Raw genomic sequence first — 13,058 nt, forward strand, 5'->3', positions numbered from 1 at the left:
TATTATATTAGTAAACGTGAGGTAATGTTTAATTCCGTTACTTTTTAATATTTAGATATAATGGCATTTATTACAATGTGTTAAGAGGGGTAATGGAAGTCTTTCGTAAGTATGTTGTGAGTTAAGGTAAATTAAAATAAAATAAGAACTTTTACAGTTTGTTTAGTAAAATCCTTAACAAAATTAACAGTTGAAAGATCTGTGTTCAATTTTGTACTATAAATTGTCTATCATTGCTCTACCTCAGGGTCACCGTTAAACGTTAAGTTTGTTTTTATTTTTGTTGGCAATGTAATAGTTACTCAATTTTGTAATAGTATATAATGATTTATAAACTACAATTACATGTAAACATAGATTGAGATACTATTCAGGTTTCAAATTTCAATAAAATACTTTACTTCAATATAGTTTTAACAGAGCGCCATCTACTGAAAATTCTGCGCAACTGATAGTAATTTAGATGTAGAAAATGTATTTCAGTCGCTAAGTTGAATACCTAAAAAAATATATATGAATGAGGTAGATGGCGCTATTCTTCACAACACATATTATTTACAACAAATACAGTCAGTATAATATACATCGTTACATATTATAAAACAAAGCCGCCGCTGCTTGTGTCTGCCTGTGATTACGCGATAAACTCAAAAACTCCCAAACGGATTTCGATGCAATTTTGTGATATAGTTTGAAATTCTAGGAAGAATATAGATTACTTTTTATTTTGGAAAATTCATATAAGCGGTTGAAGCGTCGAGCAAAAGCTAGTAATAGATAATTGACTGTACTATGATTAGTAGGTACACGTTTAGTTTTAATTTAAATGACATATGTAATACTACCATACGATAAAGTATTGTAGCAATACAGCATTTTTAATAATAATATGAAATAACTAACAACTGAATAATATCGTGATAAAACCTATATCGGCATTTATTATATCTAAAAGCTGACCAGGATATCAACAATATGTAAATTATTTTATCCCAGACTACGTGGTAGCTACGTGAATAAAGGTTTTAATTTTTTACTGTTAAATGTAGGGGTTGGGCACATAATACAATTATTAGATTAATTTATTATTAAAATATATTTCTATACAAGTATTGTACAATTAAATTATAAAGTTTATCAATTGATCTAATGTTTTATCACTAAATTTCACCGTTATTTTACTGACTATTAGATTCGACCGGAAAATAGAGCCATTTAAATTCGTAGCCTTTTAAACCATATTTCTCATCTTTCTCTGTGTCTTCTTTGGGGACGTCATCTGATATTAAATCAAGCACTTCTTGAGAAAGCGTCGGTCTAAATCCATTTTCATCAGCGACATAATCAATCCTTGTGCGAACTCCGTTCCTACCAGTGGTATAATAATAACCCCTTTTTACGCCATTCGTGTAACCTTCTTCAAAGTGAGCTTGGAAGCCTAAAGTATAATTAAATGTGTAAAGAAGTCTTAACATATCGTCTTCATTTAGACCTCGTGGTAGACCATCTTGCTCTCCTGGACGTTTTGCATGTATGTCTGTGTTCTTGTCGACTATTTGCATTTGAGCGTACATCAACATAGGTTTTTGATTAGGTTTGTTACTGGCTTGTGTGCCACCTGAACCTCCCGTACTAGACTGTGGTGTTGATAAATTAGGTGTTCCCGTATATTGTTTACCTGACCGTGATCTTTCAGTGTTATCCGATTGTTGACGTGCACCTTGGCCGTTTGGCACAGTCTGTTGCCCGCCAGTCGCGCTTTGTGGTCCCTGCAAATTTGGCACTTGAGATGGGCCTGGCGGCCCACTCACACCAACTGGTTTTCCTAATTCATTAGGTCTTTGTACAGCATTGTCAATCTGAGGACCAGCTCCTTGGTATTGTGGGGTACCGGGTACATTTTGTTGTCCTGATACGTATGGGCCTTTAAGTATGTTCGATGGCCTGATATTATCTATTGGTTGTTCTGCTTCATTGGGTTGTTGAGGAATACTTGGAGCCGCCTGGTTATTTTGCAATATTGGTACTTGAGGTCCTGGTCCGAAACCTTGAGTGCCAATAGTGGCACTATTCACGTATTGTTTTGCATTAAAATTGTTTTGCGGTTCAGCGTTAAAGCCATTTTGTTGATTAACTGAAGGTGTATTCGCAGGTGACGAGTATCGGTTATTACCTAAGTTAATTGGATTAGATGCACCCGAAGCGGCAGGTACACCGCCGTTTCTATCCTTTGCCGGTATGTTAATTGGTTCTGGAGCTGCAGTCGAAGTCGTAGGAATACTACAATGTGAACACGAGTTTGCTGGCGGCTCAATAGATATTGTTTCTAGTTCCAGAGCGGGTTTAGGGGCTGGTTGCGCAACGAAAGTTGATTTTTGAGCCGTTATTGCCGACTGTGGTGATGGTAGCTTAAGACTGTGACCCTGTCTTGCAGGTGCAGGTGCTCCTGAAACTAACAAAATATAATGAAGATTAAGATTGCGGGAAGTCCAGAATAACGGTGTCAATTCTTTTTTAGGAGAGTTCCTGGCTTTGTAGGTATTGTTCATGAGCGTCGGTGATCACTAATTATAAATATTAGGTGATTAGTTTTGCGTTGGAATATGTTTTTACTAAACAAATACATAAATTTCCTATAAGTTTGCCGTATAATGAAATACTATGATTACAAATACGTATTTTTATAAGTTTGGTATATTTAACTTTATATTCAAACTGCTGGGCGCAGTAGAAATTTTGGAAAAGTGTTGTAACCATATTTTTGAAGTTTAATAATATGACAAATTAATCTCTGCATTTCTAATATTCGTATTCCATAATGAAGCGAGAATTAAAAAGTAGCACTTATGTTTACCGGAAATTTTGTGGTATAAATATATATTATTTGTGAAAAATATATATTATACTTACGTCCTCGGTAGTCGGCATAACGAATATTCTTCATAGATAATATTTTAAACCTTCCTTGTTCGTCTGTAGCGTACACCGTTACATGGTATACACCGTCGGCCGTTATGAATCCATACTCTCCCTTGACAATTCCGTTTTTATCTGAAATTTATAGAAAATAATATTATTATTTATTTGAATTATTTTCAAAATAAAATACATTCATTAATTATCGCGATTAACATATTTTTGAACGTACATAATACTTTATTGATTTCGTATGTAAATGACATATGAGATGTATCTTAATAGAGAGCATAAGTAGGTAGACATTTTTTCCTTATTTCTACACGCTATGTTGCGACAAAAGAAGAAATGTGCTATTATTATCACAATGAACTTCATCTATATATTAAACTAGCTAATGCTAGCGGCACTCCAGCGCGATAAGGATTTTTCAAGTAAAAATCCCGCTATATATTTTCCCGAGACAAAATGTTGCCTTTTTCCTTCCCAAGGCTTTATATTATCTCCATATCAAAATTTAATTATAATCAGTTGAGTGTTCAGCTGTGAAAGCGTAAGACATAGACAAACAGACAGATTTAATTTAATTATAGATAAAAAGTTTGCTCACATATATGTTCTTGGAATGATCATTTACAATTCAGACAACATTAAACAAAAAACAAGAAATGACAAAATTATTATTATTCCAATCACGTTACAATGAACAAAGCTTTTGACAAATAATGCACCTTATCGCTAATAATATTAAGGCATTGTACTGACCATTAGAAGTAGATTATATCTTAGAGTGTCTGTTATATTGATTTGTTTTAACTTGAATAATTGTTTAGCATGAGGTTTTTTAAAAGTTGGTATAACGCCAGAACTCCAACCAATTGGTGATGTCATTAAATTCATAAAATTTAATAGGAATTTTATTGAACATTTAGCATATAAATAAGCTGACGCACATGGTTTGTGGATAATATTCAAAATGTTGAAGTATATTTACGTTATTCTAAAAGTTTCAATTTATTATAAAAAAGCTTTGGATCAGCTACTCACACTGTATAACCTAGGTTAGCAATCAAGTATTTATATGATTAGAGATATCTGTACAGTTTTTAAGTGGGCTCTAATTGTAATTAAATATAATTGTTGTAATCTAATACTACTTAAACTATGAAGTTAAATTAGAATCTTCATTAATGGACTGGTACTGAGTTTCTAGTCAGTGATCCGTTGGTCGACGAGTGTTAAAACGAAAGTATTAGCTAGATCGCATATTAGGAGTCGTTTGTGCTTATTTTGTAGCGTTGTTAATAGTTATTTAAAATGAATAAATGAGTGATTTGGAATTTTAAAAGACTAATTGTATAACCAAAATGTATAGCATGGGGCTATTTATCAAAAAAGGGGTTATTACTTTTGTAGCCTTTGGCGCCACAAAAGTAATTAAATTACTGTAGCCATTCAAGCGTCCTCTGTTCGACGTTAGCGCTACCTAATTTACAAAAAAAAAAATCAAATAACCGAAATTACTAAGACCAAAGGTAGCCTATACAGTAATGTAGGACATGGTCTATTTGTGTGCTTAATATAATCTAAATTAGTTCAGCGGTTTATGCGTGAACTTCTAACAACCATCCAAACATTTTAAAAACCTTTTTGCATTTATTTTGGCTTCTGTATGACTAGTAAATAAGATAGACCGTCGGTTTCATAGGAGCGTGTGGCATAGGAGCGAAAGATATTTCATGTATAAAGATATTTCAAATTGCTCAACAAAATATTGCTCTACATGCGGCGTATTTGGGATGTGCACTATTAGTTTCCATTTGATTTCAAGGTGTTAACAAAACGTGTGTGATTTACATATTATTACCACTTAATGGAATGGGCGGAATCTAATCTAAGGTACATATGTTATTGTAAACCCTATGACTGCCTTCGTAAAGAGAAAATAAATGATAACAAATAAATCAAATAAAAACTTAAGTTGGCTGGGAGTGCAATTTGTGCATTATCATGCACCTACCAATCCCTATCGGGCTTTTGGACAGGTCCGCCTGGAAATCTTTAGGAGTAGCCTATGTTCAGTAGTTGAATTCATATGGCTGATGATGATGATATTTTTATCTTCTATCATCACGGTTCGGATATAAACTTGTCGAAGTATGTGTAGGTAAATACACATACACTCACACCCTTTATGTCCGAAGGGGATGTAGATATGTATGTGTGCACTAGTTGCACATTTGCCAGACTCTTATCGCAAGAGGCTTAGCTTCTGTTCATAAACTACGAAAATTAATAGGCCTGACGAAAGTTTTTTTTAGAAAACTCGATTGGTTACATAAGTAATACTTTCATTCATCCCTTTGTCATTCCCATATGAGTTCGACGCAATATACATGTATCTTGCAGCAAAGATTTGTTTTAATTTTTAGTAAAGTATGATAGAAAATAATTTGTTTTAGACAAATATAAGCTTTGGTATGTACGCATCGAACAAACTTCCTTATTATAACGCGCTGTAAAACACAGAAATATAAAAATTATTGCCAAATATAATACTTGAATTGATATAATGATGGTTTATAAAATGCTTACATTATCTTTAATATGTATTAATTATGGAAATTTCAACCATTCTTTATATGCTTAATTGGTAATTTAAAGTAATAGTTGGCCATTACTTAAAAAATAGTGACTAAAGGTTGTGATCTTGAAATTTGAATAAATACAAATCGTCTAAAGATAAGATAAATTCGCATCGTGGCTACATCATAGTTAGACATTTGTTTGAAAACAGCTTATGCTAAAAATTATTGGTCATAAATCAAAGTTAAATTAGTATTTCTAAGTATTGCGAAGAATCCAACAAAATGTGAGTTTATTATTTTATATATTAATGAATCCTCATTTTTTTACTTATTGTATATTGTGTTTTGAAAGGTTTTCTTGACCTTTTCGTTGTAATGTAAAAATATTTTTATTTATTTATTAAACATATTTGTATAATAATTACATGTTATATATTATTATAAAGAAAAAATCTAATGGGAAATGTTAATTTTATGAAAAACAAAAGTTTGAAGGTGTCAATTATAAAAATTTATATCATTTTACTCGTCATTAACGACAGATGATTACAATATTAAGTCAGAGGATATGCGGGAATATTAAGATAAAGATAAAGATATATTTATTCTGCAAATATGGGTAAATAACGATGACCAAACATGAGATTCTTCAGAGATACCATATTTAACCAAAAGATGGTATGCAAAATTATATTATTTATAAATCAATCCGTCAAGTTGTATCTAATGCTTTACGATGCACTCGTTACTGCGAACTATATACACATTATAACGAACAAGTGAACTCTAACAAAAATTTTGCTACACGGACAAAAGGTATTAAATATGTAAATGGCTTCTAAAAATCTTGAAACAAAATTTTATATTAATCAAGTAAAAAAAGAGAAAGAGCAGAAAGATATTCCTATAGATAAAATATTTAACATATTTTATTGATGACATGCGACACGTGACCCCGCAATAGCGTCTCGTGTTGTAAATATATTTAGTTGTTTAATTTATATGTCAAGTTTATATTATCTACCGGTCTAGTGGGAACGTCTGTCGTTTGTAAACCATGAGATCTTAAGTATGAGACGGAGAGGGTTTTTGCCTTGTACGTACGATTCTCAAAAGGACATAAAAAAGTTGCTTCGTGTAAACAAGCGCGGCCATTTTTGTCCGCGTCAAAGGGCGCGATTTTCCTAGCTTAAACATTTCCGTGTAGACAGACACTCGTGAGCAATACGAATGGATACGAGTTTTTGACAGATATTAAAAAAAATACGATAGCCGCATATATGAGCAAAATTTCACCATGTGAACAGACGCAGTAAGCAAGAAGGTTTGATTCTTGATTAAAATTGATTCTCGTATGTCTCGTATGACATTATTTAATGCCAGTTTGTAGTATTTCGCCGGTGTTTAAATATGGTGATACCATAAGTTTCTGATATTTTTGGCTAGCAATAATTGCGTACGGTTCTTAGCTACGAATGAGAGCGAAACTGTTTCTGTATAAATGAGTTTTTAAATTAGATTGCCAGGTTGAGGTCTTTTCTCATTAAAAATGTATGCACGTTTTGTATGTGTTTGTATTTTTTGCTTTATAGCAGTTATAAAGGGTGGATTGTTGATATGGAGCACCAAGAATAGCTACCTTAACCACTGTAGCTCCGACAACAACTGTCTTTAGGGACTGTCCATCGTTTTAAAGAGAAAAATAAAGATATTGTACAGTCAACAAGAAAATGGTCAATTTATGCAAATACATTATTTGATACTTCATTTGGAGGATCTCATTGGGACATTCTAATACAGGACTGATATAATTATTATAGATGAAGGCAGTTTAACTTAGTAATGAAGAGTAATAGCTGGTACCAAAGAATGGGCGGGAAAATGTTAGCACGATACAGACAATATCTTTGGTTTCCTTTGCGAAAAATATGAGGTTGGGTGGTTAGTACATTATCTCTCACCTTTCTCTTCATGTCGATGTTGCTGTCCATCTATCGTAAACCCAAACTCGTAAGGTCTGTTTTCGTCTGTATACTTATCGGCTCCTTGCGCTTGGAGTAGATAGCACGTAATTATACTTGCTATAACGAATAACCTTTCTTGCCGTGTCATCTGAAAAACAAAACAAAATAATAATTATTTATTAACCTTGTCTCTTCATTTATAAATTTTACCAAAATAAATATTATCGTTTGTTTAGATTCTTGGATCTTTGGAAGTTTGCTAGAAGTAAATATAGGAAATGTTGACCGGATTGAGATGAAGTTTTGTCTCTGCACTGATAGAGCATGTCCCGGGTTAATATTGGCTTTTTAATCCGAAAAAGTATACAATGGGATATTTATTACGAGATACATATTTTAAGCGGATAGAGCCGCCAGCAATGCTTATTAAAAGTCAAGACAAAGTAGTATATCATTAAAAATATAATTTTCGGTGGCATTGTGGCTTCCATCATGAAAGTTGCTTGGAGACTCAGCATTGACCTTTACATTATATTCGTTTGTTTTTCCGTTGATGCATTGATTCTGAGTTATAATGATATGCCAAACCCGTCGATATTAATAATAGCTTATTGACATACAACCTTTTTGAATCATCATCTAATTCGTTCCGGAATATGAACGTCAATATTTTATTTTGATGACACAATTTCATTAGCCGTGACGTCATTGGGTCAACACGTTTTAAAAACTCTTAAAATATTTTGTGCAAACGCTAAATACCTTGCGAAATAACAAACAGCTCCAGTTGTCTATGTTTGTATTGAATATAATACGCGCCAAGTACGCTACTGTTGGAATGGGTAGATCACGTTTTATTATCTCACTAGAGTATTTTTATTCTGTCTTACTCGAGAAGGTAGGCCGTATCGTCAATGATGTGTAAAATGTTATTACATATGCGCAGTCGTATGTTTAACTATGTAAGATCCTCTTTGGTATTCTTAGTGCTCACATTTGAGATTTTTATATGACCTTCGTTTTTTTTAGCTCATTACATGAATTGCCATCGAATGTAACTTAAGATTTAACTTAGAAATTACTATTTAATCTATTTTGACATAAAAAACGCTATAATCTCCCTGTCTTTAATTTTATGTGAGGTTGGAGTTTTTGAATAAATTTAATCATTAAATTTTTTATAGTTGGCATAAATATAAAAGCTTGTAGTTTTTTATTATTATTCTTACGTGAACAAAAAATAGTCTTAGGGTCTGTTTCATAATGTTCAAGCAATTTTTAAACCGTTTTATCATATAGTACTCTTTTGTTTACCATTTATTTATTTGCCGTATAATATATTCGATAATTATAATTTGCGTTTACTTAGACATCGTGAAAGAGGCCTTAAGAAAAGTAGCACTCGCTTCTATTCACGCATCGCTTTACCTACAATGCTGATATTTATTAATGCATTTACAATAAAAGATACCATATTATTTGCTACTACTCCCCAAGGCAGCATAATAATTGTGCCCCTAGCCTAAAGGCCGGAGAAATCACAAAATAAAGAAGTAGCACATTTATTTAAAATATTAGGTTTATAATAACAGAATATATAAGACTAAAACTTTAACATTATTTATTTTTAATAAGTTTTTTTCCCGTTCCGTATAATATGTAGTTATTTCCACTTTAATATTTTTGGTTACAGCTTCTATATAAATAAAATAAAAGTATCTACAGTTTTAAGAAATTACTCAATGATAGACTCGTCAACTACGAGAATATACGAAATACGTGAAATGTATTGAAAATATTATATAACGCTTTTGTTTATACTTTATAATAATATTAATTATTCAAGAACTATAATATTATGTTTAATTAATTTGAATTTTTTACCAGCCAAATAAATAAGTGCAGAGCAATTTTTGGCAGTCGATTAGCTCGACAAATAATAATAAATAAACCAAACGCTATTATAGATGTTTACATTGAAGGAAACTAAATACTGGATGCATAACTTCTAATTCTTAACGTATTATTTGGAGAAATTTCACATGTATTCACGATGCGGTATTTTAAATGTTGATTTGAAACATTTGCCGTTTTCCTATTTTTTCATAAGGATACCCTGATATTATTCCACTGCATAGATAGCTAGTAGAATGGCGTCCAGATAGAGTAGTGACAGTCAAAAGCTGATGGTTACCTTCGCTAGTCGTCATAATTATGCCGACCTATTCAATACCTATTTTCGTAAACACCTTGTATACAGTGGTCAATATCTTGGCGGATACGAATATTTAATCAGTGTTTTAACTAATCTCCATTGTCCCACTGTTTTCTGTCCGTTAAATAAGTGAGAGTGAAAAACTGATTGATTTATTACTTATTTAATTAATTATTTATTGTTATGAGGCGGTTGTCAGCAATAATGGTAGCGATTGGAGTAACTAGTTCAAATCCTAGTTTACGGAGCACCAATAGATTTTAAAGTAGGCTTGAAAACTGATAACAGTTTGATAATTTTTAAAGAGATTGTAATACTCATCATTCGTGGAATATCCCAAATAAAGCCCAAATAAGTCTATCTAAGCACACGTGCTCAGTACTAATCACACTTTTTGAAGTATTTGCAGTAGCCAATGTTTGTTTACCGCATTATTTCAAGTAAACGTATGAAATCATTAAAGCAATCTGATTAATAAGATAATCGTTTTATGTTTTTTTAACAGTAATTAAAAGCCTAAACAACACAAATAATCATTGTGATGTTATTTTATAACGACTTCATTTATGTTTTTACGATCTTGTATCAGAGTTTATTGGGCAAGATGAAATTTTTATTACACTTCTCAAAATACCGAATGCATTCATTTCCATAATTTTATTATAATCAGCGGTCATAACATAATACATGACTATAAAAAATGTAAAAAATATTTATATTTATTACTTAACATTGAATAACAAATATTGTAGTTGTGTTATATGATGGATGTCTATACTTTAGAGGGTATATGTTAATAATTTAGTATTTTCATCGTCCTGGACCACGGTATAAAATGATTTAATAATTATTTTTGATTTGATACGGATCAATCGACTAAAAGACGAATTACTAATATTAAGCATTATCATGAAGAAAAAAGTATATGGATTATTAATGCTAAAATAAATTATGGAATATATTGATGGATATTACAATCAAAATAATGTCCCCAATTAGCCAGAGCCTGATTTATGTATAAATTATTGTTATTGCGTTTCGATATTACGTAAACGAACTCAGGGCCGGTTTACAATATTTTTGTTGTGCCGAACTAAGTGAGCCTTTTCAAATTTTCGTTTTTTTTCCTTGTTGATGGTCTTCTTTTGTAATATTAGTGAAAATAAATAAAAAACTTAAGAATAAAGAAGAAAAAGAAATAATTTCAATTAAATATCATATGACATTACGAAACATACAATGACATTTCGAAATGGATTTTTAAATAAGGAAAATATTTTATACGAAAAGCATGCCAATTAGACAGAAGCAAGGTAATAAATATGAAGTCATTGTTTATATGTACATGTATGATATTGTATTTCAATTTGTTTAATCACGATATTTGGAAATTTGTACATTTATGAAATGTCAAAGGTATAACCTCTACAGACTATATACATCCTGTAATAAAAGATATTGCAAAAAAATATCTAATAAATAGTACTAGGACTTCTCACTTAACATATTCAATAAAAATACATACGAAAAAATACACGCAAATATATTTATATGAAGAGTCCTATATTTTGCGAAGCAGAATTATTATTGGTAATTTTGATATCATGTTACAACAAATGTTTTCTTTTCAATTATTTTATTAACATTCTGGGCTGTAACTATAATATTATGTGCTAATTATTTCAATATAATGAAATCACTACATAGTATAAAACAAAGTCGCTTTCTCTGTCCCTACCTTTGTATGCTTAAATCTTTAAAACTACGCAACGGATTTTGATGCGGTTTTTTTAATAAATAGAGTGATTCAAGAGGAAAGTTTATATATATAATAACATCCATTATATAGTAGAGAAATATTGCACCCGTGCGAAGCCGGGGCGGGTCGCTTGTATGATGATGACATATAAAAAACACACGGGCATATATGTAAGAGTGAAAGCTTTATATTATTAAATATTGAATTTAATAACTTTACTCTTACTAGTATAATTATTAATGGCCAAGTTTGTTATGTTTCGATGTTTGTTATAAGCAAGTAAATATAAAATTCATTGACGGTTTTTGGATGAAATTTCGCCAAAATTTCCAAAGTACTTTTCATCTGGGCAAGTAGACAGGATTTTATTTCCAGTAAGGACTTTCCCGCGATATAAACCACTTAGTGAATGAATATACGAAAACTGTCCGAAAAATTTGCGATGGCATTTTAAAACGACTTGACCTTTATAATATACCGATTAGCTTTGCAATAAACAAATAATACGAAATTACCATTTTTTAATTCATAAATAAGCTAAACTACTAGATTTTTAAATAATCGATTGTTTTAAAATAACTTCTAGTCTGTTTTAATAACTTTTATTTTATTTTTTACTTCTATTTTGATAAAACTGTCACTGTATATTTTTGCAACAATGCGAAGTAATTTTGATATAATATGTTATTATATGAGATTACAAAGATTTTAAAATAAGCAATTCATAATATTTTAGTAAAATGACAATGCTAAATTATTTATAGGATTGTATGTTTCGTAAACTTTTATACTCGTCCTCGTCACCAATATTCCTTAATGACTATAATTAATTATATATTGGTGTAGCTTGAAGTGTGAGGTATTATTGTTTATTACTTTAAAACACATCATAATACACACAGATTAAACGAATTCTGGATGGATAAATTTCTGTATCAATAACGTAGTGATCTATAAAATTTTCAGTCATCATTTCTTGAAATTATCATTTTCCTTGGCTTATAATGAATCAGTATTGGAAATAAAATCATACGAAAATGATTTGAAAAGAAATGCATGACTTTTCTGTCAATAAATTGTCTTCTTTTTCTCTAAAATTTGGGAAAATTATTAAGAATTTTGCTATTTAAACTTGAAATTGTAATCATAAAGTTCCATAGTAAGAAATGATGAGAATCAAAGCGTTATTAATTAATTGTGATTCAATTATTGTATTATTTGGCAATACTAACTAGCTATAAAATAAACAATAACTTACGTTGCTGTGGACGTTAAACCTTATCCTAAATGACAGCCGTTTTAGCGGCCTGTTGCGCAAGCGTTCGCACTACACTGTGCCGATTCTTTGGTTCACGTAATTTATTAATATGTTTGCGTTGAACAAAAAATCTATACACTACAATGACAGATTCTTAGGTATAACATGGTTCTAGTGTATCGTACGTACAAACTTAGGCTTTATTGACTTCCACGGCACATAGTAGCAAGTATTTTGTCGTAGCACACATTTTGTAGTAGCGCGTATTTATAGGTGATTGTAAAATAGTAATTGTTACTATCGCTTTCTTCGGGTGACATACTTCATGATTTTTTTCTATTATAATCGTCATTGGAAA

General features: G+C 31.1%; 1 protein-coding gene across 1 annotated transcript; it reads right to left on the reverse strand.

Annotated features, from left to right (window-relative positions):
- Positions 1-1,064: 1,064 nt before the first annotated feature.
- Positions 1,065-12,808, reverse strand: LOC115442496 (protein lethal(3)malignant blood neoplasm 1). Its single transcript, XM_030167530.2, has 4 exons — positions 12,701-12,808; positions 7,466-7,616; positions 2,911-3,051; positions 1,065-2,452 (listed from the first exon to the last, which is right to left on the reverse strand). Exons 2-4 carry the CDS (start codon positions 7,614-7,616, stop codon positions 1,179-1,181), a joined length of 1,566 nt encoding a protein of 521 aa, XP_030023390.2. The 5' UTR covers positions 12,701-12,808; the 3' UTR covers positions 1,065-1,178.
- Positions 12,809-13,058: the final 250 nt, after the last annotated feature.

Source organism: Manduca sexta, chromosome 26, assembly GCF_014839805.1.
Source record: "Manduca sexta isolate Smith_Timp_Sample1 chromosome 26, JHU_Msex_v1.0, whole genome shotgun sequence".
Lineage (NCBI taxonomy): Eukaryota > Metazoa > Arthropoda > Insecta > Lepidoptera > Sphingidae > Manduca > Manduca sexta.